The sequence below is a fragment of the Cyclopterus lumpus genome, chromosome 14 (genome assembly GCF_009769545.1).
Source record: "Cyclopterus lumpus isolate fCycLum1 chromosome 14, fCycLum1.pri, whole genome shotgun sequence".
In the NCBI taxonomy this organism is placed as follows: Eukaryota; Metazoa; Chordata; class Actinopteri; order Perciformes; family Cyclopteridae; genus Cyclopterus; species Cyclopterus lumpus.
The window spans coordinates 9,344,204-9,362,995 of record NC_046979.1 but is presented as its reverse complement, the minus strand read 5'-3'; the positions used below and the strand labels follow the sequence as shown (position 1 = coordinate 9,362,995).

The 18,792-nt window shown below is 41.5% G+C and overlaps 1 protein-coding gene across 1 annotated transcript in view; it reads left to right on the top strand.

Annotated features, from left to right (window-relative positions):
* ephb4a (eph receptor B4a) overlaps window positions 1–18,792 on the top strand; it is a 33,486-nt gene that overhangs the window by 3,020 nt on the left and 11,674 nt on the right. Inside the window, exons 2-4 of the mRNA XM_034550683.1 lie at window positions 14,439–14,509; window positions 16,115–16,396; window positions 17,886–18,276. Coding sequence (XP_034406574.1) covers window positions 14,439–14,509; window positions 16,115–16,396; window positions 17,886–18,276 — 744 coding nt within the window. The remainder of the gene's footprint in view (window positions 1–14,438; window positions 14,510–16,114; window positions 16,397–17,885; window positions 18,277–18,792) is intronic.

Here is an 18,792-nt window from a genome sequence, read left to right as displayed (position 1 = left end):
ATGTCTGGTTTCCATGTCTTGGGTAATGGCCCGCTCCTCTGCCAGCACACTCTGGATCATCCTCCCCCTTATTCTCCATCTAGTAGGGAATTCTGTAGTGAACTGATGGGAGGGTAGCAGAAGCTCACAGCTGCCAAATCTCTCCTCCTCTTCCAACGAAAGGATAAATGACTCACTTACACACCACTTGCTCGTTCAGTGCGTGGATCTTTCTTCCTTCTGTCTCTGTGAAGATTAAACCACAGACCTCTTGATCAGATAATTACTTTGGCTCGAAATTAATAACAAGCTTTGGGTGGAAATTAGTAATGAGGATGCACACACAGTGTCACGCACACACACACACACACACTGAAAAAACAAACACTAGTTTAGCAGTGCCTCACTTTTGAAACATATGTGTCATGTACAGAAAATGTATGAACCGTAAAGCTTTTTTTTTTATCCAGGATTAATAATTCTCACTAATGTAGCCGTGCTGCAAATGTATTTGACATTATGAATGTAAGCTCTTAATGTTTCTTATCCTCCCACACACAAGCTCAAACTGTAAAGTACCCATTTTGTTTTTCTCCCTGCCCCTCGTTATTCCTTGCACACATACAGTTTCTCTCTCTTACCGATGGCAAGATGCAGCCAGTGACAAAAGCACTGCAGTCTTCTCCACCTGCTCAGGTCCAGAGCTTTAATGACATTAACATCATTTTTAAAAGTGATGCAAACTTGTCGGCACTCACCTAAACTGGGAGGACACATTTCCACTCTGGTGAATATTCTATTCAGTCCTTTTTAATTTCCGTGGCTTAAAGGCATTTTTGAGAGCTCGTGCTACTGAATTACCTGTGTGATCATCTGAAGTGTCGCAGCTTTGTAGGCAGCCACTCTTCTTATCAAAAGAAACGTTTCCATCCAAATGTAGTGCAAATTTTAACCGAATTTCTGGGAAATCTGCAAAAGGAAAAATGCAAATGAATGCGAGTTTCTACCCACAACTGTTATGATAATGTTTGCGTCAAGAAAAAACAGCTGGTGGGGCAAATTCCGACGTTGATTGCCATTAATAGTCTCTGAAGAAGAAGACGCAACGAGATGACAAGATTAAAAGAGCACCATTGAACAAAAAGGAAGTGAAAAATGTGATTTTATGTTTCTTTCATCTATTAATTTGAGGAAGGTTACAGTCTCCCTATTGCTCCACGCTGAATTGATGTTTTCGTCTGCTGACGTTTTTCATTACTTCAGTGGAGTGGAAGCCTCAGTGACAAATAAGTCACATGTTTTCTGTTCGTCATGATTAATCTCCTTAGTGTGTTTCCATTGCACTTTTTTACCACCTCAGTCGAGCGTGAACCCCTTTTTGGGATATTACAACAACAACAACAAAAAGTCCTTCATGTCTGCTCGGGTTTTTTGATGTGCAAATTAAAATTGTGTATAAAATCAGGTGGATTGAAATGCAGCATGAAGATCTTGTTACTCGTGTTCACGCTTGTGGCGGAGAAATATCTGGGATTCGGAAGTTGATGTCTGATTGACTGCTGAACATCAAGTAAAAGCGATGTCTCTTTAGCAACATTTATTATTTTTGTTTGGGAGGCTTGTACTTAGTACTTACCGTTTTAACAGCATTATAAATCGTTCCATGCAAGCAATCTCCTGCTTCTGCAGCATGGTATGTTACTGCAGCTGATACCTCCTTCCATTTACAAATCATATTTTTATGTAATGCAACAAAAGAGTGCACCTGCCAGTGAGTGTGATTTGTTAAGCAGAAGCACGACATGTTGTTGGGGTGAAAAACATCATCAGCATTTTTTTTGTAGCCTCTGCTGATGGAAAGAGGGCTGTAGTGTCATCCTGTCTCCCGCAAACTTTACACACAGCAGTGGTTTGTTCCATGTCACACTCCCCCAAACCAAAGCAACCCTAAACAAAGGAGTTGACATTAACGTCTTTTGTTCTGCCCTTGAATTGACACGTGCTGCCTCCACCCTGAACAATGAGCTCACACAGCTACAAGTAGATGCACCAGGGGCCAAGTGGGAGTAATGAGACAACTAGAGTAATACATCCACATTTCCACTAGAGTTACATGATTTAAAACATACTGTAAATTAAAAACGATGCATCCATTCATATTTGATGCGGTAAAAAAAAAAAGCGGATATATCTCCACACTCTAATGTGAGTGGGTTGATAAAGATGCTCCGAATTTTCCCACAAGCACTGTTAATATTGTGCGATGCTGTTGATAGGTAGTGGTTAGATGGAAGCGGCGAGGGAAGCCACTGCACATCTGTATCTGGCTCTAAACAAATCTGGCTCTAAACAAATACTGCAACACTCACCAGCTTCCCTTATATATATATATATATATATATATATATATATATATATATATATATATATATATATATATATATATATATATATATATATATATATATATATATATATCCAGTCAGCCAAATAACATGTGACAGGCATCCTATTTATGTAATCTGCTGTTGGATTGCTTTCAGTGGAAGGAAAGGTTGACATCAACCCTTTGAAAACTGAAATGTTCTCCCATCTCCCAGACAATCTGTTTATTCGTTCCCCTCCCATCTCCTCCATGAAATAACTAGCATGATGAATAGCATAATGCTTCTCAGCCTCAACTAAAACTCAAACGCAGAAAGGATGTTTTTATCTAAGAGGCCTTACTTGAGCCTCAATCCCTTCTTTCACAAACATGTAGCCTTTTCTTTTGCTACTCTCTCCACGTCCTCTGTCTCCTTGATGTTTGACTGGTGCTATGCTGTTTTCTCCCGCTGACTGTCTCCCCTGCCGTGGAAATGTGGATCGTTTCCCAGAAATCCTTTTAAACGGAACCGATTTTTATAAGAAAGGGATTTGCATTTAAAGCAACCTCCCCCCTCTCTGAAAGCCTGTAGCCCATCATCCTCAGCACCTCAATCCGATGATTAGCTTCCTCAAGAGTTAAACAGGCATCCGAGTGCCACAAGTACTCTCAGTCCGTGTCTCTCTCTCACCCTTTCCCCCCTTTCTGGCTTTGAAGGATGCATATGGCAGCCGGGAATTGCAGGTGGATGATATTATAGCTCGACGAGAGGATACTCTCCCAGCCCATACATCCATGTCAGGCATTCTCTTTGGAGAGCCAGTCTGTCCTCCACCCACACGCTCCTCTCCGAGAGTGGGACACAATGGGGACAGTCTGCAGCAGAGAGGGAATGAGGCCACAGCCTATCAGCCATAAGCACCAAGGAGAATGGCACTTTTAGAGGGATGGGGGTTCTCTTTGAAGTGAGTGAAGGAGAGATGGGGAGACCGGCATGAGTCGACGAATTCGAAAGAGCAAGTGCAGAGAGGACGCAACGTATGTATATTGCCTATTTGCATTCTGTAATCACGCACACCTGAGGCCAGATATGTGAGATATATGTGATGGGATGAATATGTGATTATGACAAAGGGATTAAAAAGGCCTTTAATTATACTGAGAAGGAGAAGCTATTTATCTCAGGTCCATCTTTCTCATTTATCTTACACACTAATCACAGCTGTGAGAGGCCCTCTGAGCATTATGTCGCAAAAAATCTAGGCCGTTTCTTCCTTGTTGTCTGGTGCCTTGTTGTGCTTTTGTCGTTACATTAAACAGTAGAATGAAATCTTGAAGGGCTCTGCAATAATTGATTTTTTTTAAAAAGATTGCTCAGCTGGAAGCATGCACCATCAGTAGGCTTTGATTTGATATGAGTCTGGGATATTTTTCTCACTGCGTCAAAGGTTGACCTACATCTGGTGCTTGATATGCCCGATTTAAGTTAAAGTGGAATTCACTGGGTTCGACATCAACCTGGAGACCTGCGTGCATATTTTTCTTCCGCCTTCATGCATGCACACAGCTTCAGCATGTCTCCCAGGGCCTGCTTTCATATACTGCACTGAACCAGCGGCATAACAGACACATTCCTGCAGCCTTAGCAGCCTGCACACCGCTAAGAGCTTTAAGAGGGAGTCGTGCTCCAAATAGGAGTGGGTCAGTTCAGTTAAAGAAGCATTAAACACCTTTTTTGGCAGCTTTGGCATCCTATTTTCAAGGATTGCTGCACACGAAAATTTTCTTTTCCTCGTGTTCTTTTGCATCTCCATTTTGCTTAAATGATAACTGATTGCTTTCTCAGCTCAACTCTATCCATTCATTTGAAGCAGAGGCATTGTATTATTAAAGTCAGTCCAATCTTCAGATGCTGTCAGTTGTCAAATTCAGTTTTTAAACTACTGAATTCACCCCTTGCTGAAAACATGATTATTTTTGGCCGATGAGGGGAAATTATGCTCTTTGTACTCTAACAAATGGCAGAAAGAAAGATCCATGCATCTTTTTATTTTAGATATATCGGTCACCGCCACACAAATATCCAATCGCAGACTAAGAGGAGCAATGCATAGACTGATGAAAAGAGAATTAGCACAGTGTGTCTGTTGATGTTTGGATATGGAAAAAATTTCTCACAGAGAGTCTGTTTTTCTTGTATCTCTACTTAGATGTGTCAATCCTTAGATGGTTTATTTAGCTGGAGTCTGCAATGTTAGCTTCAAGCTGTCCACCTCCCACTGCAGATTAGTCACTGAAAGCTGTGTGTGTGTGTGTGTGTGTGTGTGTGTGTGTGTGTGTGTGTGTGTGTGTGTGTGTGTGTGTGTGTGAGTGAGTGTGTGTGTGTGTGTGTGTGTGTGTGTGTGTGTGTGTGTGTGTGTGTGTGTGTGTGTGTGTGTGTGTGTGTGTGTGTGTGTGTGTGTGTGTGTGTGTGTGTGTGTGTGTGTGTGCGCAATGAATTGTAGATTCTGCTTTATTAAAAGCTTTGATAACACTACTGTGTTAAAAGAACAGCAGTAGACATAGTTGGGGCTCATTGAGAGTTTGCTAGATGCATCACAGCGGTAGATAGAGCTATGTGAGTTTTTCATCATGCCATATTTGAAATAAGATAGGTCACCACCTGTCATATGTTAGTTTAAAAAAGCTCATATTTCCATGCTTTTCCCTCTCACAAATGGGAGTTTCTATTGCTGCTGCAACTTTATAGGATAATATATCATTCCAGCCCTGTGAGTTAACACACGTTACAACATTTTGGAATTTATCCCAGTCTTTTCTGTTTATGATTAAATGAAATGAGATCAAAACATGCTAATAATTCATCTGTACTGGTTGTAACTGGCAAACGATCTGGTCCAATCATTGGGGGTGGCAGAGTCTCCTGCTGGTTAGGAAGATCATCCCACATTTTAGCGCTGCATGTCTCCGAAGTGTCCGCACTGCAGGGGTGCCAGTCTATGACTGACCCTGACCTCAGGCCTCCCGTGGACAGGAGAAGACAAGACGACCGAGAAAGTGTTTGAAAACAAGCACATAACCTGCACTTTCTCACGCCGCTTCAGCTGTGATGACACAGCTCCGCACAGACGCTCAGCTGCCTTCGATCCTTCTATAAAGGAGATTACGACTTGTGGCTAGTTGTTTTGTAGAGGGCCGATTGGACTACTGAGGGTTTATGATCGCTCGCAGGCACAAAAGTGAAGCCAACGTGAAAGTGCCTTAAACTTGCATTCTTTCTCTGGTTGCAAAAAGAAGTTGGATTGTATAGTCTATGTCTAAGTCTATGAGAAAATGACCCTACTTCTCACTTGATTTATAACTTCAGTAAAAAGTGTATGGTCTCAATCTCCAGTTTCAAATGTGCTTGAATACAGTATGACGTTAATTTAGTAACGTATGGTCCCATTTAGAGTAAAACAAACGATAAAGCAGGGTATGCTTTGGGGTGGAGCTTGGGTCTGCTCATCTTACATCTTTAACCCTTTCACAGTGTGTTTTCTGTTAATAAAAAAGTTCAGTTTAACCTTTTTGGTGGCCTAAACATTTCTTATTCAGCGTGGTACATAGCACCACCCTCTTGGGTCATTTCTAGTTGCAAACAAACAAAATGGCGACGACCAAAAAGACCAAACCAATTGGTGACGTCACATTGACTATGTTCACTTCTTATGTAGAGTCTATTGCCACAGCAGGGAAATGTCTATATGAAGTTGTCAGACTTAAAGTTGGTTCATGCGGGTCTTGGCAGCTTTCCATTTTAGTTATTTTCCTCCCAGGATGATGGATGATCTTTAAATTCTATTACTGAACGAGTACCATTTCCTAATCTAAACATCCTTTCTAAGTAGATCAGTATGACTGAGTTTCTGTTTAGCCCGTTTTCTCTTCTACTCTGCAGTATCACAGACTGTAGCCTTTGACAACATCTAACAAAGTAAAACCTTTTACCTAAGCAAGCATGCTTCTGAAGACAAAACTTGTCTCAAAAGGGCTCAAATGTGTTATGCAGCACACATCTGATAACTAGGGCACTCGCCTTTCAATCTTTTAGAATCAAGTTCTATAAAAAGGCATCAGAGGCATTTACAGCACAAGTTTGAAAGATTAATAGGTGGGGCATGCTCATAGAAACAAGGCATTACTTGTCCCCCCATGTTTTCACAGGCCAGATATGCGTTTTAATTAAATACAATTATATTTTGGAATTAAGGTATATTCCCTTAATTAAGTCAGACTCCAGCAGCAGAGTTACTACGTACATAAAGATGAATATACAATGTGTCTGGCGCCACTAATCAATGTGTCACCCACATTTCAAGGACATTTTCTCCTCAGCAGCAGGTAGGATTTAGTGTAGGAAATTAAATTAGATACAATCAGACGTTGTGGGGAAACTTAAATATCTTTGTATAATTAGTTAGTTTTACACTTTAGGCTTTTAGTTGACCAGAGTTTAGTTTGGGAGCATGTGGATTTCGTATCGTTGTCGTCTGAGAAAGGGAATTTAAGGTGAAGAAATAATGGATGAAGAGAGAAGAGAGATAATTGGTGTAAACAATAGGAGACGAATGAAAAACATGAGAGGAGAATTTCATGGATAGATCTGCAACGATTAGTAGATCAACTGAAACGCACAAACACTTAACTTCACCTGCAGACTCTTAGATGTTTGTTTTGTAATGCATGATAGTTAACGTAATAGCGTTGGGTTGTTGTTGTTGTTGTTGTCTCTTTTTACCTTACAGTATTCTTTATTTAAAGACGACATGGTTTGTGGAAAATTCAGAGGTCTTCAAAAGTGCAGTACACCCTCCCAAAATATACTGAGTTGATCAAAAAGTCTTTAAACTTTTCCTTTGTAATTCATTCCTCCTGTTATAGGATTCTGTATCAGGAAGCCACCAGGGAGTTGGTGTAGCATGCAACAATGTTCTCTGCTTTCAGTTGTTCGCAGAGTTGGGTTATTTTTGAAGAGGGGTTTCAGAGTGGTGCCCATAATTGGAAGCAGCAGGAGGTGAATTCACTCAGTGGCTACGGATCAATATTCTAAAGTAGCTGAAATATGCTGTAAAGCAAAGCAATTTAATCAATCACACTGTTTGAGAGATTATGTGTTTAAAGCTCCGAGTTCTTAAATGTGTCAAGTGATTAACAATTTTCTTTCTTGTTGTTGAATCAAATGTTAAAATTATATTGCTTTCACTTTTTCTTATAAAAATGTGTGAGTTCCTGCATGTCCAACAGAAAACACTTTCTATAATGACACTGTAATACATTGTCAAACAGTCATAGATGTCGATGTTCATTTGTCATCTGGGGGAGTCTCTTTGGCCTCAAAGCGATGTGGACTTAGTTTGGCTGGGGGAGGAAGACTGTTTGAGTCCATGATGCACAAGTGGTGTTCTGCAGTTGACACCATGGGTCAAGACTCATTACGTAGGCAGCGATATAAAAAGCTTCAGAACCAAGTTGGTGTCTCATATCCTCTTAACCTCAACCTCCCATTTTATCTGAGGGTCGAAATATTTTATACCACTGTGATTAAAGTAAATATTCACTTTGAACTTGTGCGACTTGAATAATGCAACAGCTTTCTCCTCCACTTTACATTTGTTTTGTAATTCCAACACCAGAGAGAAACTTTTTGTGAAATCCCTTCCTTATGATACACAGATGTATTCCTGTTTAACGTTGAGCTACAATTAGAAACAGGGATTTTCCCGGGGATGATATCAAAAGAGCTTCCGCGTTAACGTGAATTTATTAGCTGAAGAACTCTGGGATTGATTGGGGGAAACACATGTTTAACTGGAAATGATTAATGTAATTATTCGGTCCAGTGAACCTCTGATGACCTGTACTTAATCCTCAGTGCTTTCAGTCAGTCGGTTTCATACTCATCTTTGGTTTCTGTCCATGAAGCTCCCTCCCTAACTAGGTCACATGCTGTCTCTGGACAGAGACCAACCAAAACACGTATTGATATGCGTCCCTAAAGACATGAAAGAACAAAGTGTCAAACATTCACACTTTCTCTTTGTCTTCCCCCCCCCCCCCCCCCCCCCCCCCCCACACACCCTCACTACTCAATGACACACGTTTACAGTAGCTGAGCTCATCTGCACGTGTCATGGGAGGTTTTTGTCAAACAGTAGACGAGTGGGTTAAACAGTGAGTTTGTTGGCGGTCTCCCCCCCCCCCCCCCCCCCCCCCCCCCCATCTCCCTCCTCCAACCAGACCAGGAGACAGGAAGGGGGAACTACAGCAGGAAGCTGAGGTCTGATCTCAGTAGACACAACTCTTGTCAAATACGCAGAAACAGGGCTCACACACACTGAGTGCATACATTGTTATGTTCACGTGCACACACTGACCTACACTCACATCAGCGATGCCTGTCAAGGGAAATCACTTTTCGCCATCTGCATTCTTCATGTGCACTATGGTAGATAACCCGAGTTCAACATTTGCATTTTTAAAGATTAACCAGCGATATTCTTTGTAACGTGCTCAATAATACCTGGAGGACGATCGCTCCAACATTGAAGGTGATAATCTTCTGCGAAGGAATAACTTGAATACTCCAACCAACAAAACAAACTTCACTGACTTTTCTTGTAGCAGCTAATCCATCAAGCTAATGTTAATGGACAAGCTCATTAACTTTACCTGTTAATCATATATGAATATTGGCCTCACTTGGAAACATCTGCTAATGGAGTAAAAATGACCACAATGGGGGATTCTTTGTCAAGGAATCATTAAACATACTGGGAAATACTCTTTTAAGGCTTCCTGCCAAGTTAGAGAAAACTACTCTCATGTCTGTGTGATGATTATGAAGCTACAACCAGTTAGCGTAGTTTACAGGAAAGACTGGTACAAACCCAGACAAGCTGTTTCCAGTCTGTCGGCGCTATGAGCTAACGGCACAGACATGAGAGTAGTATTCTCATCCGACTTTTGGCAATGAAGCGAAATAAGCGCATTCTCCAACATGTTAAACTATTTCTTTCATTTAAATGCGAAACATGCAAGGTATTAAATTGCCCGAGGCACCAGAACATCCCATTAGCAGGTCTGATTTCAGGCTCTGGATATTTTCAAACATGTGGTAGCAGTTTCCACCCGAAACACATGAGGTTTTGAGTTGTACCTAGAGGACAGTAACTCTACTATCGAGAAATGTCATATGGAGCATGGAAGGGAGCCCAAAAACCATTTGAGATTCTTTCCTCATCAATTCATGATCTATTTGACCTTTTGTGTCTTATATTAGTGCAATTATTTTATGAAAAAAACACACACTGTAAACACCAAATCAGTGTCAGTGTTTGTTTTTATGTTTTTAAGCTACACATGTGGCTCATGTCAATGGTTTCGGTGTTGAACACACGGAAAAAGGAAACTAGAGCATACAGAAATCCATTAGAATGATTCCAAGTGGTTATCAACCTGTCATGGATTCATGTCGACAGAGATTGAGATGAACGATGACTCTGAGGGCACATAGCTTGGTGAACGCAGCTGTAGTGTTGGTAAAACACACTGACAAGCACACCTAGTTTTTGTCGTCTGTAAATTCTTTTCACATCTCTTCCCCTCTCACATTCCCCTTATTCGTTATCTCCGTTCTTCCCCTCTTTCTCCATTTCTCTAGGTGTATGAGGGTAATTGGCACTCTGTTTCTTTAATTAAAAGGAGGTCTAATTGTAGCTGAAGCAGGGCAAATGTGCATAGGCCTATAATTTACCTATCACACTCCAGAGCCACGCTGGAAAGTGTAAAATAGGAGGAAAGGGTGCGCACGCAGGGAAAGAAATGAACACAGAGGTGAGTGAACAACGAGGTTCAATGCAATGGGTCATGATATCGAATTTGAGTTTAAGACGACCCTATAGAAAATGAGGGTGTAATATTTACCCTCTCTGAAAAATACAGGGTCAGGTTTTACATTTCAAAAGAAAACACCCTCTATTGTTGTCTGCCTTTCATACAGAAAACGCGATACCTTCCCCATGCCTCTGTTTTCCCAACAAGTTTGATTATTAGAATAAAAACTATACCATGCTAATTCTCCTCACAATCAACACACCTACTTTAAACCTGCCTCTCAGTGTGTCTACCTGGAATAAAAAGTCTTATGATGTCTATCAATATATATGTTTTAACGTTTCCATGAATGTCATTCCAAGGCTCAGTTTAAGTCTTCTTGCCAGCACCAGTATCAGTTTAGACTTCTTCTCTGTCTCCTAATGTGGTCGATTGTACTGTAATTACTGTACAATTGTTTGTTTTCGGTGTTAAATATGCCCGGATGACGAATCTTCATTGTTCTTACATTTCTCTAACACTCGGGGCAATTTTCCGGCAGTGGGTGGCCACCGCTGTTGTAAGAATGTAGAGGGAAACGCCAGCTTCCTCTAACAGAGCGTAAGTCTGAGTCTACTTCAGTGAAAGGCAAGTCCGTGCATGCACATAATAGAAACACTCACCATCTCATCGAAACACTCACGCTCACACATCCTGTGTCATAAACCTTAATGATAGAGCTGTGATAAACATTGATTATCATGCCGGGGGTTCTTTTCCATTCCTTCAAAAGACTAAATAATCAGCATATGAAGCACAGGTGGACACGATAGGTGGAGGCGGGCAGCCTGATTGTTCTGAATTTTTATTTTTATTATGCTGGAGTGAACACGAGGTAGACGAAATGCGTGGAAATCCCTGCCCTGAACTTTGTCATCCAATTATCCTCCTCACCCACCTCTCTCCTCTTTCCTTTCTTCCTCTTTATCGCCTCAGATTGTTGTTATAAAGCCGGTGGGCTTCTGTGGGTTTGAAGTGGCAGAGGGAGAGAGGCATGTATGTGATTCTTTACGAGGAGTTTAAACAGAGAGAGTAAAATGAGTAGACTCTAAAAGAGAAAAGGGTAATAAATAATTGATTAAAGCCGCATTTACCGTGATGATTAGTGATGTCATGCGCTGGTCCGCCAGGTGATGGGAAGGAGAAAATCACATTTTTAATGCAATGACAAAGATTTAAATGATTTGGTCGTACGGCAGTGAGAGTGGAGGTGATGAATTCTGCATGTGTTAATGTATGTGTGTGAGTGTGTGTTCACTGAAAAAATGTATTCAATTAGCAGGAGCTACGATGTGAGCAGCAGTGGGCGTGATCGAGTGATCATTGAAATCATTATGAAAAAACAAGGCTAGTAGGAGTCGGATAGGTGACACTAGATGTTTTCCTCTTCTTCTTCTTTCACCGTTAATAATGTTGTATTAAGATGTTCATGTGTTGCAGTTTAACACGTGTTTTAATCTAAAGTAAGAAAAGCAATGGAGCAGTATACGTTTTATAAAAATTGGAACTTCAAACTCTGGGATGTAGGATAATTCATTTTAAAAAGTGAGGGAAATAAAAAAAGGTTATCACCTCCATGAAGCAGAGTGGAACCGCAAACTGATTTCCCAGAAAATCCACACATCCCTTTACAATCAGTTTTAAGTGTGGAAAGACTACAGAGTCGGTTGCAACAGTCCATCCTGAACAGGCAGAGCTCGTCCCCAGTATCTGATCTTCAACCGTCATTACAGTGTTAAACAATGGCGTCAGCTGAAACATGTGTCTCAGTAGGAAGCGCCAGTCAGACTTTACTTTATCTCCGAGTTTTTGTTTTGCCTTCATGTGTATTTCATTGGGATGTGGGTGGCTAAGTGAATGTGATTGCCTCTCACTTTACACAGGATCCCAGAGATTAACTGTAGGCGTTGCAGTTATTTTTAAAAATACTACAAGCGTTGTTGGTGTTTAAATATATTCATAGAGCACAAGGAGTCCCTGACTGCCTTCATATCTTTCTCTGTAAAAAGTTTTTCCAAACATCCTTTTTTCCTGTAACTAGACAATGTTTTGATTATCCAAATTGCTGCTAATTTGTTTTAGTCAATCAATTAATTAAGGGATGAATCATTTATTCACAAACTGAAGAGCTAGACGATAGGAAACATACATTTCTAGATGGGTTTGTGTTGAAAAGCCGTTATTAAAGGTGCTGTATTCAACATTTAGAGCATTCAAATAACATCAAACGACTATTATCTATGTAAATATATACTGGAGCAATATCCAGCAGAGAATGAAGTCGCTCTCACTCTGTGTGTGTTGTTGTGCGAGCTTCTCCTTGCTTTGTCTACAAAGCCGGACTAGAAACGTGGGCTTCTAGCTCATGTGAGCATGCCCCAGTGGTTACCTAGCAGCTGACGCTCGACGCTACTCTCCTACGGCGGTTACAGCTGATAGCACCGCCCCAACCGACAGCAGCGTTGGCGAAGCGGAGCACCCATCTTCAGGGAAACACCGTTAGCTTTGTCCGCCATTTTGACGTTGTATGCACCGTTAGCACCGTTAGCACCGTTAGCACCGTTAGCACCGTTAGCACCGTTAGCACCGTTAGCACCGTTAGCACCGTTAGCACCGTTAGCACCGTTAGCACCGTTAGCACCGTTAGCACCGTTAGCACCGTTAGCACCGTTAGCACCGTTAGCACCGTTAGCACCGTTAGCACCGAGCGGCCGTTAACATGTTGATAGCCATTGAGAGGCAATCGAAATGATCCATTATCGGATATTGCACCTTTAAACCAGTAGGAGAAATAATATTAAAGAACAAAAAGGCTGTCTAGTATCCACGTAAATACAAATAAAATCACTGGATCTCTGTGTTCAAATTGATTTGTTGTGTTTTGCTTTTGTATTCAGCATAGATGTTTTGTAAGTGGAAACACCACATCTTAAATAGTTTGGTATCATCCAGAATTCAGAGGGAAACATTTTATTTATGAATGTAATAAGAATAACTTATTCAAAGTTAAATATTATTTCAACATATGATTTTAGTGGGTAGCGGACATTGTTATATTTATATAAAAAAACATTATTGCTAAAATCAATAACACAATGGTAAAAGAAATGTACAAAGACTGAAAACTAAACCCGTCGAATAGGAAAACCATAAAAGAAATCTGGAAAAAGAGTGGTTTTAAATGCCAGCTCAGATTTAGAGTCATATTTGGCTACGTGTGTGTGTGGAGTGTGTATTACTGAGGGTACTGGATGCCAGACTTTACTGTTGAGACTTATATTGGGAGCCTAATTCAACAAAACATCTTAATAACCCCAATGATAAGCACACACTGAAACCCCCATTTCATACAGCATCCATTTTCAAGTGCTCGCCTTGATCGTGGCACACAGGAGAGCCGCATTAAATCCTGTTTATAGGTAAAGCCAAACGGCCTCACCCTTGAGATGAGCTTCTTTGGGGAACACGCAGGGCTCTAAAAAACAGTCTGTGACAGAAACCCCATCCCATCAGTATGAATACTAGTCACAATTCAGCAGAGACAGCTGGGGGAGAAAGATGCCCTCACATGAAAGGAAGCCCCTGCACACTGAGCTAACTCTGCAGCAAGTTGCATGCGGTTCAGGCCCCGGGATTTTATTGTGATACTGAATCATAGCGGAACTGCTCCGATTGTTTGTGAGCTGGCAGCCTGCCCCTCAAAAGATTAGGGACAAAAATCAATTCTATTGTAATCACAGATCGTGACTAGAAGGGCTTAAATCTTCACATTCGGGTGTCTGTGAGTGTGTATCTAAGTCGGTTCTCCTGTTCCAACTACTTGTCCCGACTCTCTGAACGAAGGCGGACTCTCTACAGCAGGTTTAGTGTGACCTCAGGCATGGTGTGCAGCCGGGAACACAAGGGACGTGGGGGGAATAAAAACAAACATGAGAAGAAACACAATTTTAGGGCAGTGGGAATGTTTCCGTAGATGTAATTGACTGGTGAAACTCCATCTTCTCCCGTAATCCCACTGTAAGCCATAGCTGATACTTTGCAGGTAACGTGGGACTATAAATATGTTCACTCTTTTGATTTTACCTGTGTGTTTCTCTGAATGTAAATGAGTCCTAGACGTGTCATTTTTTCACATTTCCTGCTGTGAGTGATGCTATTTTTTTTGTTTATTCCTTCACAGAGGTCCTGATGAACACGAAGACGGAGACTTCTGATCTCAAATGGACCATCTTCTCACATGCCAAACCCGCGGTATGTAACCCCAGCTCCACTATGTTATCTGTATTACTAACACAGACTTTGTGGTGACTGGGGATTTTTGGCTTCCAGCTGTTCCTTTGTTACTTTGGCTATAAAAGACCTCCTTATATGGCAGGTAATTGACAGAATAAAGGAAACGTCAGAGTGAATGTGGGATTCAAAGTACATTGAAAGCAGATGCTTTGATATATTCCGTCAACCTTGGAGCTGAAGTTACTGGCTGCCCACAATTTTGAATACCGCTGCCAGAAAAAGACATTTGTAATTTGATCAACCGAGGAGTGGTTGTTGGGGTATCTTTTGCCAACAGCGTCATCGACCTGAACTGCTCAACTTTTTTAAGAAGGAAAATGGTTTCAGTGACGCTGGCAAGGATATGCCTCTAAAACCAGACAAAATGTGTCTAGGGACAAAAATGAATTTTTTCACACTCCAGTGTGATAAAACAATAACATTAAGTCATCAATATAATTTCGTAGTGTAACAGACTCAAATATTGTGTGAACAGCGATTAAAAAGGATCAATCCCGTTTGGTGTATCGGTGCAGGTTGACTGTTTCTGCATGAAACAAATGTACTTGGTTCGGACCTACATTGCGCTTTGTACTGAAAGGAATATCAGACATATAACCACATCAGTAATGGATCTGTGTATTTGCTTTCAAAAACCCACTTTTAACACTTTCTTTAAAATTATTTATGTAAAATCCAGACGAGGCCTGTGGGATATTTCATACATCTTCTTCACAGAAAACATTTTGTTCAAAAAAACATGTGCTGCCAAAGTCCATAGTATTTATTTTTTGGAATTAAAAGGGAAATTCTCCCCTCCGAGTGATTGAAACCTGGCTCTCAGGGCTCTGCTGCACTGTAATTCATTCAGACCAGTATTCTGCCTCACTCAACACATCATCTGCAAATGGATTTTGAAGATTTACATATTTACATAACTGAATTTCTGAGCCTCAAGTTCAGCAAATCTGCTCAATTCTTCCCTGAATATGTTAATTTCCTGCTGGTTTCCCGCTCTTGGGAACATAGTGATGGTGAACATGTTTGCTGTTGACTCAGAAGTCAAACATTAAAGCTTTTTTCGGTTGCATATGTCTCCCCAACAAATGTAGATTCCTGTGGAGGGTTTTTGCTTCATACGTATATCTGTGATATCCCCCTCTGTATTCTTGTATTTGAGTCTAAAAGTGTGTTGGAAGGGTGAAATCCGTGTCTGTCTTGGATGCTGTGTGCAGCAGTGTGCTCTGTTTGACAAGTGAGACTTGTATTCCCACTTGCTGGGCTGCAGCTCAGCGGGAGGAATGATTTACCAACCCAGAGTCAAATTTGGGCTGCATCTAAATCCACAGCAGGCCAGATCTGTCCCTCGGGCCACTGACAGGTGCAGTACAGCAGAGGGCCAACAAAGAGTCCCAGCATTATGATGATGAATTGGGCGTTTAATGTGGTGAATTATTTTTAAAGACCCTCGTGAAAGTCTCTCCAGGAGAATAAAAAAACGTTCACACGTTTTCTGGGTCGGATGTCATTTTAACTTGCAACCTTTGACAACTCTTTGTTCTCCTCTTCTTCTGTTTTTCTCAGTGGGAGGAACTCAGCGGTTTAGATGAGGAGAACAACAGCGTGAGGATCTATCAGATCTGTCAGACTGACAGCTCATCCAGCCATTGGCTGCGCAGCGGCTTCATCCAACGACGAGGCGCGTCTCAGGTGTACGTGGAGCTGCGATTCACCATGATGGAGTGTTCCTCCAGGAGCACCCACCACCGCAGCTGTAAGGAGACCTTCAACCTGTACTATTACGAGGCCGACTCCAACGAGGCCACGTCCTCTTACCCACCCTGGATGGAGAACCCTTACATCAAGGTATGTCCACGCCCACCCATGATTCATGTCAGTTAGTCTCAAATGCTTATTGTTATGGGATAGCCTATCATTCTTATCAAAGGAAATCTTTTCTCTCTGGAGTTGTTAAAATTCTATTTTTTGTTGGTTTTTAACACATTAAAGAGTTACTCTACATATATTATTTACATATGAAGATCAGTTTAATTGCCGTGGTTAGTGTCACTGACCCCTTTATAATGTCTTATTTTGCTCTGGAGGAACTTTTTAACATCTGAGAACATAATTAACTGTAAGGCTCCAACTAACTATTAATTGTAATGAATAAAGATGTTTATTTTCTCTATTAATCAGTTAAGGGTTTAGAATTCAATAATTCTTAGAGCCTCTTTTGCAATGCCTTTTAATTAACTTGTTTTATCTGACCAACACGATAAAATCAGAAAAAAATATTGAATTGACTCGTATTACACTTGATATTTGATACTTATATTTGTCAACATGACATGTTTGTAATTTTTGCTTGAAAATGTATTAATCAAAATCAGTGAAATTTGTTTTAGATAGATACATTTTCTATCAGTTGACTTAATGATTAATCAACTAATCGCTCTAATTCCTTATTTATAAATAAGTATTCATTATTATAGCCTGGATGACATCGTCAGTGTTTCTTTGATTAAGCTTAACATTTTTAATTTTTAACCGAAAGCCTATGGCCGCAATTTAATCCATGTATGTATGATGTAAGTATATCATACTGTAAATAGCTGCAGACAAAAGGAGACCTAAGTTTTTTTAATTGGCCTCTTTCTCGCATTTTGCTCCCCTTCATTCCTTAACAGTCGTCACCTTACAGAGACAAAAAGCGTTGATCTAGTAATGCATAGTCGGCATTTAATCAATTCCATTTTTTTCCTAAGTGATAGAATCTTAACATGGGAGCAAGTACTGTTTTGAAAACTCTCCTCATTGATGCTTTCAATCTGTTTCACAACCTGGTGTTCGCTTATTGTTCATCTTCTGGCCTTCATTTTCCGAACACAGCTTATGAGCAAAGTGCTTCTTGGCATCTCATTATCAAACGTTATTATCAAATCAGATGTTGTGATGTCCTTGAGCACACTGCCAAATGGGAGTTTTCAATAGAGCAACTGCTCCTTGACTTTAGTACCTCTTAATTGTAACTTTGACCGAAAAATAAAAGTGATACAAATGTTCACTATAATGCATTACATTTCTCCCAATGCGAGTTTCAAGTCCCTGCAAGTTTAGGTTTAAAGCGTAGTGTAACAAATGGGACACAATGGCTGCCAGGAAGGTAGGAGATCAATCTGAAATATCAGTGGTATGCTTTGTTCAATAATGTAAAGCATATGAGATGTCTATAGCTAATGGAATAAAATGGCTAAAACATGCAAAACCGCCAAGCTGGTCCTTTTTAAAACCGAACCCTGTTTGTTGGAATCGGGCCATTACATACGATCTTTTCTCTTTCTTCCTGTCCTAGGTGGACACAGTGGCTGCAGACTTTCTACTGAGGAAGGGTGGGGAGCGGAAATTCAATGTGAAGACCTTAAGATTCGGCCCCCTATCAAAGAGAGGCATCTACTTGGCTTTCCAGGCTCAGGGCGCCAGCATGGCCCTGCTGTCCGTCAGGGTGTTCTTCAAAAAGTGTCCCCCCTTGGTCAGTGCTCTTTCCACTTTCATGGAGACAGTGCCCCGCACTCTGGTGCAAGAGGCGCAGGGTGTGTGTGTGGAGCACGCATCCCAGCAGGGGCCTCGACCTCGGCCGCCAAAGCTCTTCTGTGGGGAGGATGGCCAGTGGGTGGGCCAGCCGACCACCTCCTGCGCCTGCCTACCAGGATTTGAGACCTCTGAAGGACACACTATATGCACAGGTGAGAAGCAGGCAAGGTTAGGCCACATATACAAGTGTGTTTATGGCCTACACCTGCCCAGGCAGCAGAGCAGGCAAGCCTAAACAAGAAAACAATGGTAAGATGAAGGAAGGGAGGGGGTTCACTGAGGATCAAAACGCTGGAGCAGAGAAATGGGAGGCGGAGGAAGTTAATGAGGCAGGAGAGCGGCTATAACACGGAGTGGACAGAGAGAGGTCAGGTGGAGCAGCACTTATCTCAGACAGGAAGAGCGGGGTCAAAGGCTTGCTGCTGCGACAACTCATTGTTCAGCGAAGTTAGAGGGAGCACACGGGGAGGGGAGAGGTGAGGGGAGGGGAGTGAGAGCGCAGGAGGGGTGGGGTGGAGTGGAGTGGAGTGGAGAGGAGAGGAGTGGAGAGGTGAGGTGAGGGGAGCGAGAGCGCAGGAGGGGGAGGGGAAGGGGGGGGGGGGTTCGGGGTAAAGTTCATATCACTTTGAGAACATCAAAGCAAAGCAGGCCAAAAAAAGAAGGAAGAA